Below are 27,342 nucleotides of genomic sequence, written 5' to 3' on the forward strand. Positions count from 1 at the left end.
CTAAAGATTCATCTTCACAGGATAGAGATTTATACTCTATTCGGGAGGTTCAAAACAATATGCTCTGTACCTGAACGCAATTATCAAAGTCAGTCCCAAATGGAAGTATCACAAAGTAAGGGATTTGGTCTCAAATCATTAACTCACTCTCTGACTTGGAATCTGAAAGAACTGGGGATGTTTTTCTTATAGAAGAAAAGGCTGAGGGAAGCTATAACAACTATCTTCATCTGAAGGACTAGTAAAGGATAACATTTGTGACTTTTAGTCCAGATAGGAAAACTAAAAGTAATAGATAGAAGTTTCAGAGTAGTAGAGTTTGACTTTATTCAAGTAAAAAAAAAGTATAATAGGTAGTCTTGAAAAGTATCTGATTTTTCCTCACTGGTGAACGATTGCCTATGACTAGAAACTGAAGAGAAGATTACTATTCATTTAAGGGTGGACTATATAGTCTCTAAAGTTAACTTTGAGTTGATATGATTTTGTAGCTTATTTATTTCCTAAGGCCTGAGTTCTCTTATATATAAAATATTGGGGTTGATTACCTACTTTTTAATGGACCTTTCCAACTTTAAGATTCATTGATTCTATCTCTGTCAGATATTTCAATAAAACCAAATTTATCATTTTTTTCTATATGTTTATTTACTTTGCATGTCAGGAATCCTCTAAAACAGAAAACAAGTCAAACAAGATGTGATGTTACAAATAAAGTTTTGATTCTGCCATGCATACAATATGTGTTTTCCTGCTCCTAATTTTCTTCCCCTTTTCTAACAACAGGCAGGAAACAAATTACCTCAAAAAATAGAACAAAAACTCTGGGATCCCAAGACAACTATTCTTTCATTTTTTTGGAAGATTTTTTTTTAATTCTAACAAGTTTGATATTTTTGATAGCTTCATAGTTTGGCTTGCTGGGGAGTTCTCTTTAGGACTGAACCCCTCTGCTCTCCCACACTAATTCTTGAAGGTTCTGAATTCCCAAAAGATCTCCCTCAGAAACATCAATAGCTCACTGCATTTTGCTACACTGATTGATATTTTAGAAATACTATCATCTTTTTGTCAGTAAGACAAAATAGACAAATAGATTCAAGATTCAAGTTCCAGTTAGTAACCTGAGGCGTGGCCTTAGATAAGCCATAGCATCTCTTAGAGCCTCTATTGCCTGAAAAAGGAGAACATCATACTAGGTGAACTTTAAAGACTCTGGTAGATATAACATGCTATGACTCATTATATCCATGACTCCTTGAGATTCTATATTCCTTTCACATCCATCATGACTCCCATCACTGTCGGTGAAAAAGTGATGTGGTTATTGAAGGTAGGAGGAGTCTTCATATTAGTTTCAACTATAAATCTGCCTTTATCACTAGTTCTTATGAGGAAATACTCAGGAGGAAGATTTACTATAATGTATATTTGTATGCAATGGAAAGATACATGGTGAGAGTAAGCAGACTGCAGTATATAATCAAGAGAAACTCCTAAGAAAAGGATAGTATATGATGTTACCAAAAACTTTTATGGGTGATGTGCAACAACAAAAGATAATATGTACATAACCAGAGTACTCTACTGGTACTCTAATGATATTGGGAGACAGTGAAGATCTCCCACACATGAGGTGGTGTGTTTTTGGTAAACTTTTTGGATAATATGAATGAAAGTTGCTCAGGATGGGAAGTAATTGATACTCTGTGATCTTCATTGTTGAAGGAAGCTTCTGAATCTATGAGATCATAGGTTCATTTGCATGTGTGTATGCATGTTATTATGTGTATTGAGATGGCCAGTAGCGTGATTTCCAAACTGCTAAGAAATACATTTTGGTAACCTGGAATAGTGGAAAAAGTAATGAACTTTGATTAATATCCTGTTTGATTAATTTCCTGTTGCTGATTAGTCATGTGTCCTTAGGTAACAATCAGTTTTAGTCTTAATTTATCTCTATAAAAGGAACAGAAAGAAGGGGAAGAAAGGTTGGATTATATTGAGTCTAAAGATCCCTTCTAGTTCTAGTATTTTGTGATTCAATATCTTATTATGCTTTTTCACATATCATCACACACATGTACTGATCCACCCCCACTCACATTTTTTTTTTACTAATTGCTTATTGCCTTTCATATACAATTTAAAAAATTATTCAGCCTAGCATTTAAGACCATCAATAACCTTTGCATTACATAGAAAATCATTGTAAATATAAAAAGTACTCGAATTTCATGGACTCAAAGATATAATGAACAAAATTTAAGATCTCTGGTAGCTTTTTTAAAGTTAATTTTTTTTATTAATTACCAAAATTTATTTTTTTCTCCCTCCCACTTCTCACACCTGTTGGGAAAAAAAAGAAAATCAAAACAATTGTAACAAATATGAAATAAGCAAAAAAGATTATTAAATTGGCCATTTCCAAAAATATGTTTCATTCTGGACCCTGAATCCATTACTTCTCTGTCAGAAGATGGACAAAATAGTTCATCATTGGTTTTTAGAAAATAGTTCAGCACTGATCTTTTAGAATGGCAATTGATCACAATATTGATGTGAGGCTTTAATTCTTTCAGTTATCTTTATAATGCTACATTTTTTTTTCTCCTGATTCTGATCTGTAGCCATCTATATGTCTTCAGTTTTTCTGAAATCATTTTTCTTTCATTTCTTATAGAACAATATAAACATATTATGTTTATATACCATAATTTGTTCAGTAATTTTTCAGTTAATAGGCAGGTTCTTAATTCTAGTTCTTTTATATATATATATATATATATATATATATATATATATATTATATATATATATATGTGTGTGTGTGTGTGTGTGTGTGTGTGTGTGTGTGCGTGTGCGCACGCACGTGCGTATGTACACAAAGATGTTTATACAAATGTATATATCTAAATGCACACATATCCTGATCTGTGAAATGTTTTATATATTGTTATATACATACACACATAGTGTGTCTGTATATGTAGATAGATTTTTTAAACTGGTATGTGTACCTGTTATTTCTCCTAAGAGAATATAACTTGTCTGAGGGCAGGGACTGTTACATTTTTATCCCTGTGTTCTCAGCACCTAGCTTGGTGTCTGATATAGCCTGGAGTCAATGAATGTTGACTTTAATTTCTAGTACACTTCCCTTTTACCCTCCATTCCTGCTAGTTCTAAAAAGGGGAAGAAATTTTTTTTAAAAACACCAAATAAAAAATCAGGGGGAGAAATAGTACTGATAAGAATAGCTAATTTCTTTCTAAACTATCATTCCTCCAAAACCCAAATCAACAAGTAGGAGGCAGAGGGAAAAAGAATCTTTTGCTCAGTGAACATCTGTAGCCCAATTAAAGTCAACAGTTTACAGGTGTTGAGAGGAAAATACTCATACTTTACCCTTACAAATCCATTCTCTTAATATCTCTTAGGAACAAAAGCACACTTTTCTCTAGGGCTCTTTAAATGTTATGCAGAAATACCAACATCTTCTCAGTTCCTGTTGGTAATCCAGTCCGAATTTCAAAGTGGTAGAAGAACTCGAGAAGAGCCCACAAAGGGCTTCTCCACCACTAGAAGTACGTGTAACAACACATACCTGTCTCCAAGACAATAATGCCATTTACATTATATCAAGTCTGCACTTACAATTTACTTAAGTGTCCGATAATGGCATGACATTATATAGTTGGAGCTGCAGGGAAAAAAGAAAAGAAAAAGTCACTGTTCTCTAGAAGCTTACAGTCTATTATGTAAGCAGAAAAAAAATAATAAATTCCTGATCATGGTATAATAGCAGAAGAGTTGCTAAGGATGTTATCTCTAACTTTCTTTATTTTAAGGATAGAAACATTGAGACCCATAGAAAATTAAGTGATTTCCCTAAAGGGAGGTTTTGAGTAGAAGACCACACATGTGCTTTGGTCCTAAATCCAATGCTCTATATTTGAGAAGGGAGAGAACACTAACAACTGAGGGATAGGGAAAGACTTTTAAAATGAGCTGATATTGAGTGAACCTGGAAGGAACCCAAGGAATAAGAAATAAACAGAGGAATTGGAGTTTGGAGAGGAACAAGCTAGGCAAAGGGCAGATCTAGAACTAAATATAGTCTTCATGGCAAACATGGAGGATTACACATTTCTTCTCACCATCTTTTGAGAAAGAAGGAAACAAGTATTTATTAAAAATGAATTTGTATTTATTAGAATAGAAAAATAGAGGTTGAGTGACTTGCTCAGGATCACACAGATAATAAGTGTCTACATTTGAACCCAGATCTTCCTACGTGCAATTGGTAGCAAAATGGTACTTAGAGAGAGTATGGAATCTGAAGTCAGGAATACTCTTGTCCTTGAGTTCAAATCTGGCTTTAGTGACTTATTAGCTGTGACCTTGGACAAGTCACTTAACCCTGGTTGCCTCAGTTTTCTCATCTTTTATAATAAGCCAGAGAAGAAAATGGTAAACCACTCCAGCATCTCTGTCAAGAAAACCCCAAAATGGGGTCATGAAAAGTCAGAGATGACTGAACAAAGACAATTTTTTGGTCTGCCAGCCTTGTATCATCTAGATATCTTTGAGATAGAAGAAGCAAAAGGAGAATAAGAATATAAAATAGGAGATAACTGTTTTTTTGAAGGACATAAGGAATGAAAGGACAATTAAAAAGACTTGTGTGAATTGACACAAAGTAAAGGTCCAAGACCAGAAGAATAATATAAACATTGACTGCATCATAAACTGAAACAACATTGAAAGACTGATGAATTGATTAATTACGATGACTAATTGTGGCCCAGAAGAACAGAAGGATAATAAAACACACTTCTTTATAGAGAGGGATATGAAGGATGTTATATATGTTGTTAGACAAGATATTAGCACATTGATTTAGCTTTGGTATACAATTTTAAAAAATGAATAAAACAGCAACAACAATAACAATATCAATAAGAAATAACAGGAGAAGGAATTTAAATTTGTTAGATTCTCATCCTGAAGGAGGGAATAGCCAGATTCACAGAGCTGAAGGGGAATTTGAACTCAGGTCTTCCTGATTCCAGGCCCCGAACTCTATCCACTATGTCATCTATGTCATCTACTTGCCTCTAAGAGGCAAAATAAATAAGAGCCTTTCCTCTGTGAATCAATTAACAGCAATTTAATAAATGCTTATTATATGCCAGGTCCTGTATTGGATGCTAAGTATTATCTCTTGTAGGAAACATTTTAATCTCAACTGGGATCTTTAAGAGATGATATCTTGACAAAAAGAAACAGTTCTGTAGATGAAACTTTTTGGTTCTAAAGTAGTCCTATGATGGAGCTGTGAACTATACCAAAGGCTTGATGAAGCATCTCAAACAAATAATTATGCCTGAGACTTCCTTAGAAATTTTAGGGCATTCTGCCCATTGGTTGTTGGAACAAATTTTTCCCTAGAGAGATTGCCTGGGTTTTGTGATCATATATGCTAAAAACTTGTGAAATTGCATCTTAAAGCACCACTGAATAGGTTATGCAAACTAAATTATAATCAATTGATATCTACTTATATAGGCCTGAGGACACTACAACATGGGTGGTTTACGGGTGGTATGAACATAATTGTGAAACTTCATTAAGTCTCATCAATGAAAGGTAGAAAGGCATTACTGATTTTATTTATCTAATTTAATTTCTTGTTTTATTCTCCTAAGCACATCCAGAAAAAATCTTTATTTCATGAATTGCACAAATTATTATTCTTTCACACTTTGAGTTATCTGAGTCTAAGATCAGAACCCCAATCTCTAAAAGTGTAGCAGTTTTAACCAGCATACTACATTGCTCTAGAGTTTAAAAGGAGGGAGAGAGGGGAAAACATTCACAATTTTCAGAGCTATCTCATGAATTTCTTCTGACCTTGGGACCTAACCATTTGACTCAATCTTCTTTTCCCTCCTTCTGCTGAACATTTTTAAAAATCAGAACTAATATATTCTAGACACAAATCTTCTGCAACATCAAGACAAAGAAAACTCAAAATATCTGAGCGAATGAAGCCACTTTTATCTCCTCAGAGGAAACACAGACACAAACAGCTACTCACTTTTGGAGCTCTACATATGTTTCACTTGTAGGCTAGATGTCTCTCCCTCCCCCTAGGTTCAAAAACCTCTCATCCAGAGCAAATGTAGTCAGGTCTTATGTCCGAACTGTCTAGCAGCTTTTTTTTCCAGATGCGAATTGACACCTCGCTTCTCCTCCAAAATGCAAAGTCTCTTTCTTGGCTCCTTAGTCTTAACATTAAATACAGAGCCAGATCCAGACAATCTCAGTTCTCGGTTGGAGACTGAGAACAGTGTAAATGCCGAGATTTAACCTTATAGAGGTCATCCTATTCCCCAAAGTTCTGCAGTTGTGAAGCATTCCTTAGCTGTTGTTTCTTCAAGTAAATGAATGAATGAGAGAATGAATAAATAAAAACCAATGTGCTGTATAGTCATTCAACTAAGAGAAGCGGGTGGAGGGTGGTACTAATTCATTAAATCCCCCCTTTTTTTTGTTTTTGTTTTTTAATTCATTCATCTCTTGTGAGCCTGGGTCTTTTTTTTTTTTTTTTTTTTTTTTTTTTTTTTTTTTTTAATCATAGGTTAAAGAGAGTAAGGAGAGATTATGGAAGATATCTGTTCCTCCATTGACAAGGAGAAGTCACTCTTTCAAAAACACTTCCCCCTTCCACTCAAAGGAAACACTGGTGTTTCTGAGTAGAGGTCCTCTTGCTATTTTATTATTTTTATCATTACTATTATTTCTGTCTCCAGTTCATCTGCATCCAGCCAACTTTCTTAGCACAAAGAATCTGCACCTCCCGGACCCGGCATAAGGCGCCTTACGCCCCCTTCACCCTCAGTTCTCCTCGCAGGTGCGAAGGAAGACTGAGGAAGTCTTCCTTCTCCTCTCCCTCCCACACCGGCTTGCGAAATAAAGGCAAGGAGAGAGACCGTAGGGGTGAGACCCTAGGTGGTCGCGCGGGCGGCTACTGCGGGCTGGCATTTGAAGGCGCTGGCGGAGGCTGAGTGCGGCTCCTTTAAGGCTCCCTGTCAGTCGAAGGCGAACGGGGCCGGGCTTGAGGGGCGGGGATTTTGCTAGAGCTGCACGGAGCGCGTTTCACCTGCAGTTCAGACCAGGCGGAAAAAGAGGAGCGGGCGGCAGGGAGAGCGAGCGCGCACGCCAAGGAGAGAGCAAGAGAGGGAGGGGAAAAAACAGGGAGAGCGAACGGGCGAAAGACAGCAAGAGAGTTGGGTTCCCCAGAAGGTGGAGGCAAGGGACAGAAAGGTGGGGGTGGCGGGAGGGGGTGGGGGGCGGGGACCGGGGATTGCGCTGCCGGGCTGGGAGCCGGGAGCTGGCGCGGGATAGCGGCAGCGGCAGCAGCAGCGGCGGGGGCGGCGGCGAGGGCAGCGGCAGCGGCGCGTGCAGGCGCCCGGGCGCAGCGGGGAAAATGACTATTGGCTCCGGAACTCTACTTGTGCTGCTATCGGTCTACGGCTCGCTCCGGGTAAGTTTCGTGCCCCGCTTGGTCGCCCGCGGCTGCTGCTGGAGAGCGACTACGGGTCCCTCCTCCTGCTCTGCTGCCTCTCACTCCTGCTCCTCCTCCTCCTCTTCTCCCTCCTCCTCCTCCAAAGCCTCGGGCTCTTTGGGGTGCAGAGGGGAGGCGGTGGCGACCGGGGGTGGCGCAGGCTTAGCTCGCTCTCTACGCGCTCACACAAACACACACTATACCACACACACATACACATATACACCCCTACACTGTGTGTCCTCTAAGTGCTGGTGTGTAGCGGAGTCTCCCGGCTGGATCGCTGGCATGCTTTCCAAAACACACACACACACACACACACACACACACAGCCTCCTCCATCCATCCATTCATTGGCTCTGGCAGCCCCCAACCCCTCTGTCTCTTAACTGAAGGGCTGTTTGGAAGAACAGGGCAGGAGAGGTTCGTTTGGTCTGGGTACCCGGAGCTGGGTTCTCGCCGTGTGTATTACTACGCTACCTACAGTAGCTGAACCAGTTAAACCTCTTTCCTCTTCCCCATCCTCAGCTCCTCTGACTAGGATGCATGGAGCCAGCCTATGTCTCGTAGGGGAGCCAGGACGGCTGTGGAGTTGGCGAGCGTAGCCTGGAGCTGGGCATGGGAGGGAAAGAAGGGTTTGGCTAGCATGGGGAGGAGTCCTGGTGTATATGTGTATCAGGGTTCCAACTCTGCTGCTCCTCGCGCTGGGCTTTGCTTAGACAGAACAGCACTGTCTCCGCTAATTTCTGCGGTAATAAATAAATAAATAGTATTTGCAGGTGAATATTGGCATACCTCTGGGGATCTCCCTATGAGCACACAAATACATCATTCGCATATACTTCCATAATAACCAAGAGCCCACACAGGGCATTTTGAAAATAGAGTATCTTTAGAGTCTTTTGGCTTCTTGGTTGTGGAAGATTTTGAAACACTCTCACAGCATCGTGGTATAAGAGTCGGGTCAGCAAGGGACAGTGTCTTTTCCCACCTTGTTCTGCTATTAGTCTTTGGAAAGATGATCTTGCCTTTACTTATTTATTTTAAAATCTGTGCAGATAATTCCAAATGGGGAGCAGACGTGGAATTGGTCCTTTCTCCCTCTGGTGTTCCATTCTACCCCCTTGTCATTACTTCCACTCTTCTCCCTTTGGACAGAATATCTTTATTTTTCTCTGCTCACTGCACCCGAACTGGCATGGGCCAAGTATTACTGCAGGTTTAGTGATTCAGGGTGGTGGTAGCAGGTTGGGATAGACTGTAACCAGGTTGGCAGATTTAAGGAATGTGTAGAAAGAGAGTAAAGACCTAGACATAGTCCCAGAACAGAGTGGGTCTGGAGGTACATGCAAAAAAAAAAAAAAAAATCTCCCTAGGAAGAGGCTCTTGGCATAGCCTTTAAACCTCGGAAATAAACAAAAGAAACCAGTCATAATGTTTGTTTTCAAACCACGAGGAAAAAAAGGGCCTGGTGTGAATTATGCACTCACAACAGCTACCCTTACCGGGAAAAACTGGAGCTAACTTTGTGCTAGTGTATGATAGCCCTGGCAACTAACTAAGGATTTTGGGTGTGCCTTTGGTTTGTTTCGAAATTGAGGAAATAGTTCCCATCCAGACGTGTTAAAGGGTCTATGTATGGGAGGAGGGGGGCAATACACTTAATGGCTCAAGTTCTACCCTGGGTGAGTGGTTAATTAGGAAAGAGGAGAGGACAGCACCTGGTCCTTTAGTTTCCTTGGCTACCCTAGCCCAGAGCTGTTCGGATTCTCCTGACAGTTTCTTCGGAAGTCTGCCCATCTTGTCAGAGACAGCTGAGGTCTGGGGAACTGGCATCTCTTGCAGCTGAGTTTGGAACAGAGATGACAGCGATGATTTTTGTGTATTGTAAAGTCAAAGAAGCGTTTGATACAGTTTTAAAAAAAATGTCTGTCATGATAGTGGACTTCCATATTTGCAGAAATAGTTCTTCTTATATTGTGCTTTACCTCTAATCTCTTTAATTACTGGAGGAGTATGGGATAAATCAGTGTCCTTTCTAATGATTTGACTCTTGTTTTTAATACACTGTTTAAGAAAGCTGGTGGGAAAAAAAGGGAAGAATGGAGAGGGAGGGGGGAGAGAGGAAGGAAGAAAAAAGGAAGGAAGGAAAAGGGGGGAGAGAGAGAGAGAGAGAGAAGAAAAGAGAAGAGGAGAGAAGAAAAGAAAAGAAAAAAGAAAAGATGATGCTTATGACTCTCCTCGGGCTCTGTAACATTTAACATTCAAATCGGATAAACTTGACTCTCCGAGGGAAAAGAACCACAGAGATCAAGTTCAATAAAGACTCTGCTGGTGCTCTTCCTTCCTCTGGCTTTAGATATAGAACTGTAATAGAAGTCCCTCCTAGGGGTGAGGGAGTAGATGTTGAGGAGAGCTGCAACTTTGAATCTTTCAGCAGGTTACATTCTCTGACTTCTTTAAGAGAGAATGCAACTTGGGACCAAACTCTCTAATGTTTGTTTGTCTTCAGTACTTTAAATGGCAATGTTCTATCTAGCAGGTTTTGAGGATTTTGGGGGGGGGGGGATAGAGGGGTGAGGAAATAGAGAGGAGAGCATGATTTAGAGATTTTTCTTCATATTCTAAGAATTTCAACCTTCCCTTCCCCTCTCAGTTCCCTGTTCCAGAAAGTACCAAGCAGGAATGGGCCCGGTACCTAAGTCTCTTAGGCCTCTGAGGAAAGAATAAACTCCAATATTGCCTGGAAAACTGTTTGTGCCTTCTCCAGGCTCTCTTTTACTCATCACTAAGCTCTTGAGCCCATCTGATCCAAGTCAGGGAAGTTCCTATAACCTCTCAGTCAACATGCTGTTCTTGAGTGACTTGTCGTTATGTAGAAAACCCATTCCTTGCTGTCTGCCTTATCAGCCCCATTGGAATGATTCCCTGAAAGCTTGCATGCAATGAATGTCCTGCTTAGTCTTCCTGAATAATACCTCCCTGTCTTGCATGACATTCTCTCTGTAGCTCTCCCTTTCAGTTATAACTTCAGACAGCTGAGAATCCATGTTTTCAGATTGTCTGGGAAAGACCTCTATAATTCAGTTTGAAGTCCTTTCCAAACTCTAGCTATCATAGAGATAGAACACATAATCATGTTATTCATTTGCTGCCTTTTCATTCATTTATTTTTATTTAAGAAAAATTTGTTTTTCTACCCTTAGGCCCACAATGGAAATCTTACAGTCAGAGCAGCCTGCAAACCGGGTTTCTCCGAAGAAACTTATACTGCACTTATCTCCCAAAATGTTCTGCAAGGAGAGAAGTTACTTAAAGGTAGGGAACCTTGGAGTGGTGGAAATAAGTTATGATATTCTCAATTGAAAGGGGCAGTAGTTCATATTTTCTAGGATTGCTGTGAAGCTCAAGATAAAGGTTTATAGGGTTCTCAAAGTGCTGCATAAAGGTCAACCATTATTAATTTTTTTTTGACTCTCGTACCTTTGAACATCCTAATTTTACATAAACAGTGTTTCTAAGGTGAACAAAATACAAGTAAGTCTATATGAAAGCTATTTGGAATCTCAAGTAAATTATTTGGAATTTTTGTCATTTTTGAATAAAGTAACCAATTTCCTGGCCAAGAAATTCAAAATGGCTTGTAACCTCACCCAAATAATGTGCAGATGAGACTTTTCCCAAGTATTTTTATGTATGAAATTCAGGATTCTTAAATTATCCCTGCTTTGAAATGCATGATAAAGCAGACGTTGTTGTCGCAAATGTGGTAAACAAGCCTACAGACATTCTGTTCACAAATGTGGCATTCATTTTCATTACTGCCCCACTGACAACAAGAAAACACACATGCAAGAAGAAACTACCAATTAGCTTTATAGTAATTGCAGGATTATATTCACTTTTGTGATGGCAAACTCTAAGACAGCTTCAAAATTGAAATGACAATAGATCATCCCGGATATTGATCTGTTTCCCTTTCAAGCCAAACTAATTAAACTTTATATTTGCATGGTAAAAGAAATAAACCCGTTTTTCTTCTCTGAGAAGAAGAAACTTCATATTTAATACATTGAGTTATATGTTCCTTATCGATTCCAGATTTTCCCATTGTAATAAAGTTTTTTCAGAATCCAAAGTAAAGAAGGTTGGGAAGTTTATGTAAAGAATTGTTATATTTCAACACTTATAACTATACATTATCAAATAACTTGTTTTGTGGTAGTAAGAAAATATGAGTTTTATCTTTTAACTAACTTTCTTATCAGTTTGTCACTGAGGTGTGACTATGTTGTTTTCCTTTTGAAATGAAAAGCAACTATAGTTTTTTAGATAGATTAGAAATTTGTAGTGAAATTTGGGCTTCACTTCTCACTTGATGAGTGTTGAAACAAAACAGGTTTCTATACTGATATAACCTGTCTGCCCATTTGCATCTTCATGGTCTGCCAATCAGGATTTTTTTTTAAACTGACTTTAATGTCTTTTACTTATAACTCATCAGGAAACCTCTGAAATGACTTCTAAATCAGTCAGATGATGATATTGAATCTCTCATTGATCGACAGAAAATTTGTAGGCAGTTGGTATATTTATGTCTCCATGAGGAAGAATGTAATAGAAAATGGAAAAAAAAAAGGGTTTTTGAAACTTGGTGAATGTGATTAAAAGATCACTAAAAGAAACGTAAATGTTTGCATATGTGAATTAAAAAAAATACAATTTATTCTGTGTGGGAATCTTTAATTTGTTGAAGATGAATATATCTATATAATCTTATTAAAATTAAGAATGCCACTTTAGTTAATTGTTATGTATAGTATAGCAATACTTATTGTACCTCCTTGATGCCCTTTACACCCCCAACATATTCTCTTCCCCAGCATGAATGTGTTAGATTCTTTGGGATGAGTTTATTTATTCATTTATTTATTTTTGTTTAGTTTCTAACAAGATCTATGGTTTCACCAATGTAGGGAATCTCAATGAGATCCAAAACCTTTTTGCAGCATAGTTTTAAAGATTGCCTATGGCACTGAGGCATTACATAACTTGCCCATGATCACATAAACAGTATGTGCCAGATTCAGGACTTGAACCCAAATCTTCCTGACTCCAAAGCCAAATATCTATTCACTTTACTATGATGACTTACGTGGATCTATATCTATACATATAGATAGATAGATACACACACATATATATATAATGTGTATACATACATGTACATATGTATGTACATATATACACATGCATGTGTGTGCATCTAAGTGTGCATGTGTGAGTATATACACCAACATACCCAAATATATTATTCAAAAAACATAATTTTCTAGAAGATGACAAATTTCCTTGAAAGCAAAATTTTCTTCTTCCTTCTTCTTCCTCCTTTTCTTCTTCTTCTTCTTCTTCTTCTTCTTCTTCTTCTTCTTCTTCTTCTTCTTCTTCTTCTTCTTCTTCTTCTTCTTCTTCTTCTTCTTCTTCTTCTTCTTCTTCTTCTTCTTCTTCTTCTTCTTCTTCTTCTTCTTCTTCTTCTTCTTCTTCTTCTTCTTCTTCTTCTTCTTCTTCTTCTTCTTCTTCTTCATTTTCTTCCTCCTTTCCCACCTCTTCTTTTTGTCTCTTTATTCACAGTATCTTACAATAGGAGACATTTAACAAATTTTTGTGAATTAAATTGAATTGAATATAAACTTCTATTATTTATAATCTAAAGAAGTAGGTGATCCATTATATAAATTACCTAAGAAAATAAATGCCCACACTCAAACATGTTTTCATTTGTGTTTGGCTTTTTTACTTTCCAAATACTCACTATACCTGAAATATATAACAGCTTTATTTTCATAACTGAATGAAGAACTTCACTAAACAGCAAGGAACCATACTTATTCTCTTGTTTTATAGGTGGGGAAAAATAGATGTCCATTCCTTTGAGCTTAGATGTCATCCACTATTTTGTTACACTGAATCCAACTGGCTAGCTGTCTTTTTTAAGATCCATAAAATTTGTTAACAAATGACTACCCCCCCCAAAAAAAAAAACTGTTCTTCTTACAATTATTTTTAGAAAAGGAAGCAAATTCTAAAACAATCAAGGAAATGAAAAATTCTGCACCCCCACAGTAAATTTTAGTACTTTTTATAAGCACATTGAATAAGAATTATGCATCAAAGTGGTGTGTGAATCAAATTAAACAGATAATGACAGCTTATAATTGAGTTATTCCGATGGAAATAGTTTAACCTTAATTTGACAACAAAAGCTTTCACAGAATCATTTTTTTATTATAACTATGCCATGAGCTATTCACTATTACATTGTGGTTTATCCTGTTTGCCTCCATCAGCTCACCAGCATCTTAGAAACTTACAGATTCTAGCAGGAGCTATTTGTTACACAGTAATTAACTTGTTTATGATAAATGGATAGAAGAAATGTCATGGCATTTTGTTTTATGTCTAAATGAAAAGCATTTGCATTCTAAAAAATCTCATGCTAATTAGGCTTAAAATAGTTGTCCCCAATAGGGTAGCAACAACTATGTATTGTGAACCTTTATAAGCATAATAGCTAAATATAGAGATGTGGGGTATGAGTTTAGCTAATGTGTGGCACTAGGAGATCCCTAAGACAGTTGTCTAATATCTTTGCATTTCCTGGAAAGTGGCTTAATAAAATTGCATATATCCTTTTTGTTTAGTTTTCTTTATATTGTTTTTTGTTGGGAGGAGAGGAATAATATAACTATAGGCATGATCAATGACATATTGATATATATAATATATATGTATATATATATATATGTCTAAAATTGGATTGACTTGCCATTTTTCTTCAAGAACAATTATATAGCTTTAATATGGTCTGAATTGTCTGGGGTTATTACTAGACTGGTATCTTTTTTCATGGTTTTGTTAATAATTTGTGTTTAACATAAACTGGAGACAATAAGCATCTGATGAATTGGTGAAGCCTAATATTCTGCCACAAAGTACTTGGTGTGAGATTAGCTCTAGTCCATGTTGGTGTCATCTTTTGAGGGGTGGGCATTATGGAGTACAAGGTGAATAATGCTTTTTAGGGGAGGAAGGAGCAGGACAGTAGCATTTGGGGATGATATAGTTATTCTCTGAGATCAGTCCCACTATTGTCAGAATCCTGTTGAATGTTCTCTATAAAATATGTTGAAGCATTGAGTAAAAGGAGAAACAGGGGAATTGGGCTAGCTAATCTCAAAGTCTCCTTCCAGCTTTAATTTCATAAGGCTATATAATTTTTGTCTTCTAAGCAAAGTTATTTTCTTAATAAAGGAAAGGAAGAGGGAAGGAAAATAGGAGGGTGAGTTGTAATGAGGAATTTATTAACATTACATTAATTTTTATTAAAGCTTTTTATTTACAAAACATATGCATGGGTAATGTTTTAACATTTAGCCTTGTAAAACTTTCTGTTCCAAATTTCCCTCTCCTTCCCTCCTTTCCCCTAGATGGTAGGTAGTCCAATACATGTTAAATGTGTTAAAATATATTTAACATTATATTATTAAAGAGAAAGAATTAATGGATTTTGAAAGGAAAGGGCTACATGGTATGCAATTTCAAGTATAATCACTGAAAATTAAGGTTAAGCACAATAGAAAGATCAAATGAGATAATAAAAGTGCTTTATAAACATTAATGTGCTATACAAATGATAACTTATTCATACATACACTGTTTCTCATGATAAAAACAACATACTCATATCAGTAATTTTTTAGTATATATCACTTTATACTGGATCAGCAGACTTAAAGAAAAAATCTGGAAGTCTCTTTAACCATACTATTCCCCTGTTCAAATACATAGATGATTCAGTTCTTTGGATGAGGATTTGTACCAAAATTCACTTTTGATCACTATAAAAACCCTGGCTTTCATTCAGCTAAATAAAAAGTGACCCTACTTAACTATGTAAATATTTGATTTCAGTGGCTGGTAGATAAGTCCATAAATTCTTGGAACTTAAATCTGGAAGGAATCTTTGAAAGCTATTCCAATCTTCTCACTTTATAGAAAAATTAAAAATTGGCTTGTTGAAATTAAAGTTAAACCTTTGTGGACAAGATTTGGTTTGTTGGTCTATCTTTGGGTCTCTTAATCTCAATTTCCTTCTTAATTTGGCCTTCGTATTTTATTGACACCAAAACAACAAAAGATAGCTACTTTTTTTTTTCTTTTTAAACATATTTTAGTGGCAGAAGTTTGTTTATTATAGAGCTTATCATTAATTCAGTTCTTTTCATCTGTTCCAGTTTACCAAGTTTTTGCCAGATCCTTTTTGTTGAGTTCTGCTTTCAAAGCAGTTTAGAAGTTTCTACCAGTTGCATGCAACTTTTTAAAGCAAAATAGTAAAATAATATAAAGTGCAGTTTGATAGTTTTATAGAAACCCAAACATTTATGTTATTTCACACTTTATTTCTACCCCAAAATGTACATAGGCTCTCTCTCTGTCTCCCTTTCCCCATATACATATACATACATATACATACAAACTTATATACATATAGGCACATACAAACATATAGGCAGATAGATATAGATAGCTAATGATAAAATCTATATACATAATTAGCTGTCTATTCTATGGGTTAGGTGGTACAATCCTAAAATCAAAAGACTCAGATCGAACCTCAGAGACTTACTAGTTCTGCGACTCTGGGCAAATCATTTAACTCTATTTGACTCTGTTTCCTTATCTTCTAATTCAGCTGGCAAAGGAAATGCCAAGCCATTCAGTTTCTTTTGCCAAGAAAACCCCAAATAAGGTCATAAATAGTTAGACATGATTGAAATGATGGAATAACAACATATCAATCAATTTAAATATCTATAGCTAGAAAGCAATATATATGTATGTATATTTGTGTATCATAATATTAAATGTTGAATTATTTTGCTTCTCTATAACTTAAAAACCATATCATATCTTCACAAGATATATTAAAGTATCATAAGGATTAATATGAGCAGTCTGTATTAGAGAGGCAACATGTATAATGGATAGACAATGGCTTCAAGATCTGGAAAACTTGGATTCACGTTTGTGCCATACTGATTGTGTTGTCCTGGGCAAATTAACTTTTCAATACCTGGTGCAGTTCTCTAAAACAGTATGATACAGAAGAGATGCTAAACTCTGCCAGTCAATCCTAGCCTCTTCTTACTACTATAGGGTCAGTTTCAATTTTTTTTTTTCTTTGTTATAATTCTCTCATTTTTTGGCCATTTAATCCCATAAATTGAAAGAAAACATTCCTGAAATACTATGGTTCTGTAGGAAAGTGACATTTTCTAGTAACTCTACTAATAAGCATAAAACTCACGATGGTAGAATTTGAATGTGGTATGTGTTACATTGGGTTCTTCCTTTGAAATAAATGGAGAGTTACTTTGCTACCACCTTTTAAGTTTAAATAGTTGTTAAAGTTTTATTGTTCATGTAATGCTGATCTGAACTTTACAGACACATCGGCTACATTTACTTGGCTTGTCCTTCATTGGAAGTAGACCTTCCTTTGCAAACAGGTATTTTTTAATGCTGGACATGTATTAAGTGGCCTAAGCCCAGATCTCTTACTCTGCTTTCAGTCTTTGCCAACTTTTGGAAAAGGAAAAGATGGAAAGAGCCTAATGAAGTTTCAGTTTTGGAAACCCTTGAAAACATTTGATGAGCTTGGTTTAGGAAGGCTTAGTTCATGCCTGAACCACTTTACACAAATTGTGTGTAATGTGGATGAATTGTAATATTAATGAGATTTATGATTAGTGATCAAGAAAAGCCACAAACCACACACACCACACACAAACACACACACACACACACACACACACACACACACACACACACACGCACGTTCTTTATTTGGTGGAGACTTGTAGCAAATAATTATCTCTACCTTTAAATGTTGGATTTTTAACCCATTCTCAAAAGTTATGAATATTTTCCTGCATTCTTTCTCTAAGATTACAGTAAAATAAGGTACCTAAAATGCTGTTTTCATTTTTTAAAAGGACATTGTATTTGTTCATCAAAGCATTTGTTCTTTCTTTTGGTGACATGAGCCATCATGTGCTCCAAAATGTTAGTAACTTGTACATTTGAGTCAGTGTCATGGTCTTCTTGACCTCATCAATGGAGCCATTAGTAGGATAGTTGCTTGTTTAAGCCTCAGTGACCTTGAGCTATTGGGCTTTTCACTTGCCCTTTCTTTTATAGAATAGTCTCAATGAACTGACTCGGTGAGAGCACTTTTATTTTGGTAAGGCTTTCGTGACATCCAATTTTTTACCTTCAAAAATATAAATTTTCTAATTATATCCTGCTGGGATTTTTTTCCAGTGTTTTTTTTTGTTAAAGTTTAAAAGCATATTTAATATAGATAAATGCATTGTTTGCCTTATGAATTTTATGATATGAGTTTTTAAATGCTGGAATTTGAAAGAAAGGTTTTTATAGATTTTTAGGTAGTGATAAATGAAGGCAGGTTAACATTAAAGGAAGGGAGTTTTCTTTTTTTTTTCTTTTTTGATGAAAGCATGGTTAAGTAAACATTAAGCTTAATTAGAAGCATTCAGATAAAAGAAAAAAAGCAAAGCATCTGTCTTTTCAAAGGATTTACCTATTATTCTGACTTTTTTGAAAGTACAATCTTCACGAGTGAATTCCTGTATTTTTTTCAAAAAGGCAAAAAAAACCAAAACAAAAAACCCTCAAAACCTTTTATTTAATTTCTTTCAGTTAAGGTCTCTAAAGTTCTCATATCTTTATTCTTATAAAACATAATAGTACTTGTGAGCTCCAGTAAGCTCCCAGTTAGGTAATAGAGATAATACATGTAACATAAAGAAAGATGGATTTGGAATTAAGAAGACATGGATTCATCTATGTGCTCTTCTACTTAGTAGCTTTGCAATTTTTGCGGAAGTCATTTAACCTCTCAATTTTTTTCAACTGTAAAATGAAAATGCTGGATAAAGATTTCATCTCGGTTTTGAATCCCATGACTATTTATTATGTGTAAAGTATAGAATTATCAGTCATGCCACTTCTTTTGGTTATACCTGTTGCTTTTTTCCTGATGTTACCTCACATTCTTTCATGATGGTGACTCTGGCAACTCAGAGCAACTCAGTACAACTAATTATTCCTTTTTTATTCTTTTGCCCAGAAGAATAGACTGTTTCCCATCTTTCTTACTCACCATTTGGCAAAGGGTAGGAAGAAACAATGAAATGGTTCTTTTGTAATTCTGATCGGCTGATGGTGACTGACATAGGATTATAGGATCAAAAGTGACCTTAAAACTCACCTAACCCATCATCTTCATTTTGCAGATTAAGAAACTGAGGCTTAAAGCAAATGACTTGTTTGATGTCACTTCATATGCATCATAATAGGAAAAGTTTTACAGAATATTGTCATCTTAAGATAGAGAAGCGTACTAAAAAATATACTGCACTTTAAGTACCCATCCTAACTAGGCTGACCTTGGGCAAATTATTTAATCTCTCTGAGTTCCTAAACCCTCATCTGTAAAAATGGGTGTAATATGCTTGGCAGTGTACCTACTAGGGTTATTGTGAATATCAAAAGAATTCATTGTATAAAGCAGTTTGTAAGTCTTCTAGCACTAATAAATATTAGCCACTATTTATTGTATAAGTCATTTCACTCTGTGAGGGGACAGTTAGAATTAATTGCAAATATGATACTTACTACCTAAAACTTCACTTTTCCTCTTCAGTGTAATATTACATTCTATAAATATTTCTAAATGAAAAGTCTGACTTTTCTATTTAAGAACCTTTAATGACTATCTATTGCCATTAGGCTAAAGAAAAAAAAAACTTCCCATTTAAAGTCTCTTTTATACCAAAATATAACTTGGTTTTTCAAAATTATTTCCCCTCAAATCTCCTGTCTCTGGACTTTTGCACAGGCTTTCTTCCATCCCTAGAAGTTATTCCCTCCTTATTCACATGTTTAAAAAACCCATAGTTTCTGTTAAAACTCAGGTCAATATCATGTCCTATGGAAGATGAGCAATCTCTTCTAGTTAATATTCTCTTCTCCTGAAAATGATCATGTGTATATGTATTAGTATATACATACGTACACACGTATGTATTTGTATATATTTAAATGTTTTTGGCCTTTTACATTTTGTGTCCCTCACCACTTCCTAATAGAATATAAATTCATTGAAGGGCAGGTGTTGTTGCTGTTAACATTGGTGTTGGTAGTGATCATTGTAGCCCCAGCACCAAGTATGGTCGTTTGTACATAATAAATAAGAAATGCTTATTGGATTATTAGTAAACATGTTTTAAAGGGTGTGCATTGCTCATCCATTCTTGTTCCTTTTTCCCATTCAACCCAAGGCTAATAAGTTTTTAAGCTAGATGAAATCATATAGCATTGAAATAGACCAAAGGTCATCTAATCAAACTTCACTCAGTGTAGAAATCTCTTCTGTGATATCCTTAACATATGATCATCCACTCTTTGCTTAAATCCCTCTAGCTATAGGTTTTGGGCAAGTAAATATACATTGTTAATTGCTTTTAATGGTTACAAAGCTTTTCCCATTGGATTGAAATCCATGTCACTGTAATTTCTACTGCCTTTTTAGCCAGAGTTCATCTAACCCTTCTTTTAAATGATAATTCCTTTCAGATCTTTGAAAATGGCAATGCTGTCCCCTTTTAGGTTCCTGGATTATCCCTCTTGTTTCATTTGCTATTGTATTAGTTTAAAAAAGAGCTATCTTAAATGGCCATTAAATAAAAACAACAATGTACAACTGTAGTAGAAAGTTATTTTAGCTCATATACTTAGTATTAAATAGTGGCAGATATTAAGATGTCACAGATTAATAGCATAAGATAGGTTAGTTTCCATCTGGATCATTTGAAACTAACAGAAACTTTATCTAGGGGTTATCGCCATCAGAACATTTTTTTATCTTTCTAGTTGCCTGTAATTAGGATCTAGTTTGGCAGCTTCTTAGTGGGCACTAAAATGACGATTTTTTTTCCCCCAATGTTGAAGATCAGAGAAGTATGAAATAAGGACCAAGGTGTCAGTAACTGAAGATCTTGCTTCTTTTAACTTCATCTTGTTTGGATTCTTAGTGTTTTCCTCCTGACAGTGTCATAGGATTTAGAAAGGATTAAGGTAAGCTTTTAGAGAGATATAAACATCCTTGGGCCAGAGGAGGGCTGCCCCATGCTTTACTAATAAGAGCACATTCCTTGTGATAATTTAGAGTGGAGATATTACTTTCCTTGGTGAAATCCATACAGTTAAACCTAAAAGTTTAGCGACAGGCATCATTTTAAGGATACTGTTGCTTTTTTAAATGTATGTTTTCTCAGTTTCGACGTGGCTTCTCAATTTCCCAGACTAAATATAATGTGTGTATAAAAACTATATGCATAGAAGGACATAATTGTTTTGCCCTTGAACAAATGAAGAAGTAAATGATCCTTCATCTTCCAAGTTGGCATCTTTTTTGTGCCAGAAGAAATGACTCAGGAATGTGTGTGTGTGTATGTATGTGTGTGTGCGTGTGCACACACACATACACACACACACACACACAAACTTGAAGGTACCCACATGGAGTTGAATTCATACATCAAAACACTATGTTTAGAAAGCAAAGAGAGACAGAGCACATAGATAAAGAGTCATTTGTACATTGGCTACAATCTGCAGTATTAAAATTTTAGTTTCATATCTGAAGAGCTGCTAAAGTAAATAGAGACACTGAGTAAGGATGGTTTGGTGCCATTTTATGTGCATTGTTATTATTCCAGAGGGTATATGTTTTATACCATAACTGGCATCCTAAAATGCCATTGAGATGAGTACATTAAAATAATACTGTGCATTTCAATCCCACCTAAATTGTAAAAGAGGCACTTTAGGGTAGTTTAGTATGTTATATTATAAAGCATGACATTGAACAATTTTATTGAAATTAACATATGCACAGTACATTTGATCTCTTTTCATTATCTGCCTCTGTCAAGTGGAGTTTTCACAAGAATTATGATTGAGATGACATCACATAGGTATATTGTAAATATTTTGTTAATCTAAAGCTCACTTTGCATTTGAAAAAAAAATAGATTGTTTTACAGAAATGCAGCACTTCTATTGGGAAAAAGAGCAGACTCCCTCTACTGCTGAGATGAGGAGCAGCTCACTGAACAGGGACAAAATGATAGTACATTTTCAGGCAGAGAGGTATTTATAGAAACTTCACTCCCTAAAAATGCTTCACTGGAGAAATGCAAAAAGGCATTATTTCAGGGTCTGAATATTTCACTTCTTATTTTCAGGCAGCTTCTTGCTGGTTGCTTTGTTCCATTGAAAACTGACAGTTTACAACTGGGCAGCGAAAGCTGCTGTTGAGCTAGCTTTCAGTGGGCCAGATCTTCCTACCATTTACTCTTCTCCAGTGGTTAGCTTTGAAGTCTATTGCATCTGCATTCTAAATGAAAGACTAAACTATATTTTTCCAAGACACGTGGTAGTGATGTTTTGAAATACTATTAGTAATAGTACAAAATCACTGTTTTTTGAGCCTAGTAGCTAAAGTAGCTACTATGTTTATTTTAAGTGAGTTTTTGTAGTTGCCTAGTTTTATATCCTCACCAGAAAAAGATTCCCTAATGGGAGATATAGTAAATGGACAGTTTCAGATATTATATCTTGACTGTTATAATGAGCTTATGTATATATTGGTGTATATATTGGTATATATATATCTATAGATTGGTCTTCAGGCAGTACTTTTTATTTAGATGGAATGGTAGGATAAACATCTTTAAAAAATTCTAGTAGCTAGAATTTTAAGGGGAACTGAATCTCAAAAATTCTTAGAACTAGTATAATTGGGGAGGGAATAGGGTCTAGAAATCTAGGCCATACACTCTTAACTGGTGGGAGAAAAAGTTTAAGACTTGATGTTTGCTTTGCTATGGCATATTTTATCATTGATGCCCAGTTGCAGCTAAGCAAAAATTCAAAGACAAAAACCAAACACAGGAAGACTCAGTCTCACTGGATAGAAGAATTATCTGTATCTTTGGACAGAAAAAATGAGGACTTTGCAAATTAATTTGAAGCTGCTCTTTCAAATGTTCAGCTTCTGTTTAAACATTGAAAGGGGCGAGATTTTTATTTTGTATGGTTTTAAAATAGGACATTTTTAGAGGAGAAAAGTTTTGCTAATCTCTGATGTACATCATCCTTTGTTTAATGAAAAATTTACACTTTTGACTTGCTGTGTACTCCTTCCCTGCTTATAAGAACCCATCCAGTATTTCTTTGATGGTAGTGAGGTTGATTATTAAATATTATCTGTTAGTTAATTGTTTAAGTTTCCCACATGATTTGGTGTTTGTCACCTCTTAATCTAGGTAAGATGTAGATCTTGATTTCTCTTCCTGAAATATATTAAGCTTGTATTTGTTCAGCCACCCTAATAGATACATTGGTTTTAGAAACCAATATGGATTCTGATAGTGGAACTTACTTTCTTTACCTTTCAATTTCTTTGTTCAGCTTTCTTTCACTTATTTTAATGTCTCTGGAAATTATGGAGAATTTTCTGTAAAATACAGGGAAATAGAATTTCTGGAAGAAAAGACTTTTATCTGAGTTATAAAATCACACATTTATTAGTAGAACAGACATTAAAGATCCTCCAATCTAACTACCTCAGACTTTTTTTTTTTTTGTAAGTTGAGTAACTGAGACCTAGAAAGGTTAATTAACTTTATCTAGTTCATAGAGTTAGTAGTAGGGCTGGAATTTGAAACCACGTCCTCTAACTCAAAATTAAAAACTTTTCCCAGTATTTCATGTAGCTTCATGTGATCTTGTCTCAGGATACATGGGAAAATGAAAGCCAGTGTGTTATAGTGGATAGAGAACTGAACTTTGAATCATAAAGACTTAGCTTCAAATCCTGTCTTAAAGACTGTGCAACTATGAGTCACCTTTCTAAGTCCAATGGCCTCATTAATGTAAAAATGTGAGTACTAAATTTCTGCACATGCTTATTGTGAGGTTCAGAAAACATATGTCAGATGCTCCTCAAACTTTGATACTATACAAATATCAGTTACCATTACCAGGGGATTTAAAAAAAATTCAGTAAAACTTGAGGTGTCAATTTATAATCTTGAGTGTAAAATGAGATTATCCCTTCCCCAGCTCTGCTCCCAGAAATGGACTGAGACACCTGCCCTTTGTAATGTTTGTTTGTTTTTTTCTCTCATCAAGCTGTGGTTTCATGTCATAGATTCTCCCTCTTTATAGATTCTGTATATTTAAGCCAGAGACCTCTTGACATTAAGTATAGATTTGAAATTGGAATAAATAAATTATATAATGATTTTAAAAGCTTTTTAGGATCATTGGGGTTGAGAGACATTACATAAAAATAAGTTACTTCTTGTTATTTATTAATATAGGTTTCTTTGATTGGATTATGTTCCATTATATTTGATGCTTGAGTATGAATGAATTGATAATGTTAGGAATTAAATATTCCAAACATGTCAGCCAGTAAGCTCCCTGGTTTTTCAGAAACTTACACTTTAAAAAGTTGGTTTAGAACAGATCCTAATCTAATTTGTTTTTTCTTTCAGAAACAGTGGTAATAATATTATTAAATTTCTTTCTTATTTTTCCCTTATTTTTTAAAGTCAGAAGGAGGATACTCCCAAAGACTATAAGTTTGTGATAAAAAGTCCACAAACTTAGAGAGATTTTAAAATAAAGCTATGCCACATTATTATTTATTGTTGTATCCCTTAAAGACTTTAGTATTGATCTCATAGAAATGGGAAACTTCCATATGGGAAAAAAATCACATGTTTTATATGTCAATTTTCTCTAATCCTAGGTAATAAAAATAGCCTAGTAGCTACAGATTCCATTCCACCAAAATTACAAAGGCCTCTGATGACCATTTTCAAATCTCATATTCTTTGAAACTACTGTAGTTTCATCTTAGACTAGTATTTTACACATGTGTTTGAATAATGGAGCATTTATAAAGAGGGAATAGAGAGAAATGACACAACTGAGTTCCCAGGAACATTTGGTTCAGCTTTTATGATTTTAGCATTCAATGTTTGCTCCAGATTGGGAGCCTGAGAAACCATCCTATTTTCTTTATCTTTGTCGGTACATCCATGTAATTAATATTAAGGTATACAGGGCAATGAACAAGTGACAAGCATGAAAACTATTATGTGGTTGTCACAAATTTCCAGAACTGGGAACTTGTCCTCAGAAATTCTGACTAAATTATGATGCTCATTTCCCTATACTTATGATGAGGGAAAATATTTTTACTATTTTTGTGGATTGTGAATCCAAGAAACAGAAAAATTAAGGCACTTTTCCAAAGTCTCATAGGAAGGCATAGATACTTAGTGTATGATTTAAGGCAGCTAGGTGGTGCTGTAGATAATATAATGGGCCTAGAGTTAGAAAGACTTGTGTTCTAATTCAACCTCAGACACTTACTAGCTATGTGACCCTGATCAAGTCACTTAACCCTGTTTGCCTCAATTTCTTCATCTGGAAAATGAGATGGAGAAGGAAATGGCAAACTATTTCATGTCTCTTCAAATAAAACTCCAACTGGGATCATAGAGTCGAACATGACTAAAGCAATTTAACCACCACAACAATAACAGATAGAGATAATAATAGCACCTATCTCCCAGGGGTTTGGGAGGATAAAATTAAATAATACTTGTAAAGTATTTTGCAAATGTTTAATCTCTACATAAAGGCTTGCTATAAGGGTAAGAGGAGAAATAAACATTTATGTAGCACTACTATCTGTCAGGCATAGTGATATTTACCAATATAAATATATAATGTTTATTCACATTTAATTATTATTTTGTTATCGTAACTTATTTTTGCCCTCTAGTTTAGGAGATACTTCTATTAGTGATGAATGTCTGTTGTGCATATGGAATAAATAATTGTAAAATCAAAGAAAACATGTTTCCCCCAGCTAAAAAAAAATTGGCTCATAGTGTTTTAATTTTCCTGCTTTTTTCATATCCAGTGATCTTCTGTTGCATTAAATTGGCACTACTAGCAACAGTGATTCTTAGTGAGAAGAAGCAGCTCTCGGCTTCCAGCACTGCTGAATCAGCACAACAGGGGGACAGGCAGGCTGTCTTTCTAATTTCTTTGTGAGCAGGATTAAATTACTCTGCAGGCTGGATTTGAGCCACAGGCCATAGTTTTACAGTCTTGTAATATGGTCCTGGAGTCTGAATCATATAAGCCCATTTGTCTACCTGTTTATTACCATAAAGCTTTCTCACTTTATAACCCATCATCTCCGGCTCTTTTCTGTCTCCTGAATTTTAAGTATGAGATGACATGAATTAAAAAAGAAGCCTAAAAACAACAATTTAAGATTCTGGGTAGTGTAAGTAACAAAGAGTGTAGCTTCATGCTAGAGCATGAAAAGGAAGATGCAGTAATCAGGGGAGACTCCAGGTGGCAAGACTACGGTGCATTATGATAAGAGCATTTCTTGGTTTTGCCTTTTCAGGAATATTTCATTTTCAAAAGAAATCACAGGAGGGACCAGAAGGACAGGTGCTCAGCAGAAGGTATAGATTTGAAGGATGCATAAAATCGACCCACTTGATAACTTGTAGGCTCCTTTGCAACAAAGCAGTTAGGATTTGGGTGAGGAAAGGCAGGCAACTGGGCTAGGGAACAGGAGAGAATAAGAGAAGATTAAGAAGCAATATACATTGATCAGATATGTGACTCTATTAGCTTTTTTTTTTCTTTCCCACATCTTCTCCTCTAATGTCCTTTCCATTGAGGATTTAACATCAGTTACAAAGGGAGTTCCCAGGAGAAAGTTCCAAGACAGATGCTTTCCCTGCAATTCTGTGAGGCTTTTGACACTGCATTTCTACCTTCACCAATTAGGCTTATTGGAGATCATTAGATTCTAATAGGGCATAATTCTAGAAAGGTAGCTTATAATGACAAAAATACTGAGTTTAGAATCAGGAAACACATGTCCTTATCTTGATTCTGCTCGCTACTGACTGTGACATTGGACAATTTAATTAATCCCTCTGATCTTATTTTCCTCATCTATAAAATGGGAATGTTCACCTTTTGTTGTAGAGATATTATAAGGCATGCACTTTATAAACCACAAAATACCATAGAAATCTGAACTTGGGCAGTAGTTCTGTGGCAAAATTAAAATTATCTGTTCCTTTTCCAAGATTGAGAATTCAAAGAAGTATGGAATTAATCTACCTATTCAAGTCACAAGGACATAAACATGATTAGAAATAGCTCTGACTTGCTCCCTTAATATACAAAGAAAACCACATCATTTCCTGACTTTGAAAGGTTTTTCTTTTATTAGGAAGGTATTCCCTTCTGTAGCCATGACGGGATTTTCTTATACTTCTCTGCCTGATGATTTTTTAAAATACTATATATCCTTCTTGCTTAAATACCAAGATAGACAAAGTTGTATTCTTATTAAATGGTATTATTCTTGATTATTGTTATTTTATTGACCATTACATTAATTCCCAATTATTTTTCTTGCTGTAAGACAAAGGTAGGGGAGGTGATTATTCTTGATGCTTGTTTGTGCTCTTGGAGAAGGCTAGTTTCAGTGCAACTGCTTA

The 27,342-nt window shown here is 35.6% G+C and overlaps 1 protein-coding gene across 1 annotated transcript in view; it reads left to right on the top strand.

The window, feature by feature from the left end:
• The first annotated feature begins 7,439 nt into the window (after nucleotides 1–7,439).
• The window catches only part of CDH4 (cadherin 4), a 1,241,109-nt gene continuing 1,221,206 nt past the window's right edge, over nucleotides 7,440–27,342 (top strand). The window contains exons 1-2 of the mRNA XM_051976684.1: nucleotides 7,440–7,552; nucleotides 10,780–10,891. Coding sequence (XP_051832644.1) covers nucleotides 7,496–7,552; nucleotides 10,780–10,891 — 169 coding nt within the window. The 5' untranslated portion in view covers nucleotides 7,440–7,495. The remainder of the gene's footprint in view (nucleotides 7,553–10,779; nucleotides 10,892–27,342) is intronic.

Source organism: Antechinus flavipes, chromosome 2, assembly GCF_016432865.1.
Source record: "Antechinus flavipes isolate AdamAnt ecotype Samford, QLD, Australia chromosome 2, AdamAnt_v2, whole genome shotgun sequence".
NCBI lineage: Eukaryota > Metazoa > Chordata > Mammalia > Dasyuromorphia > Dasyuridae > Antechinus > Antechinus flavipes.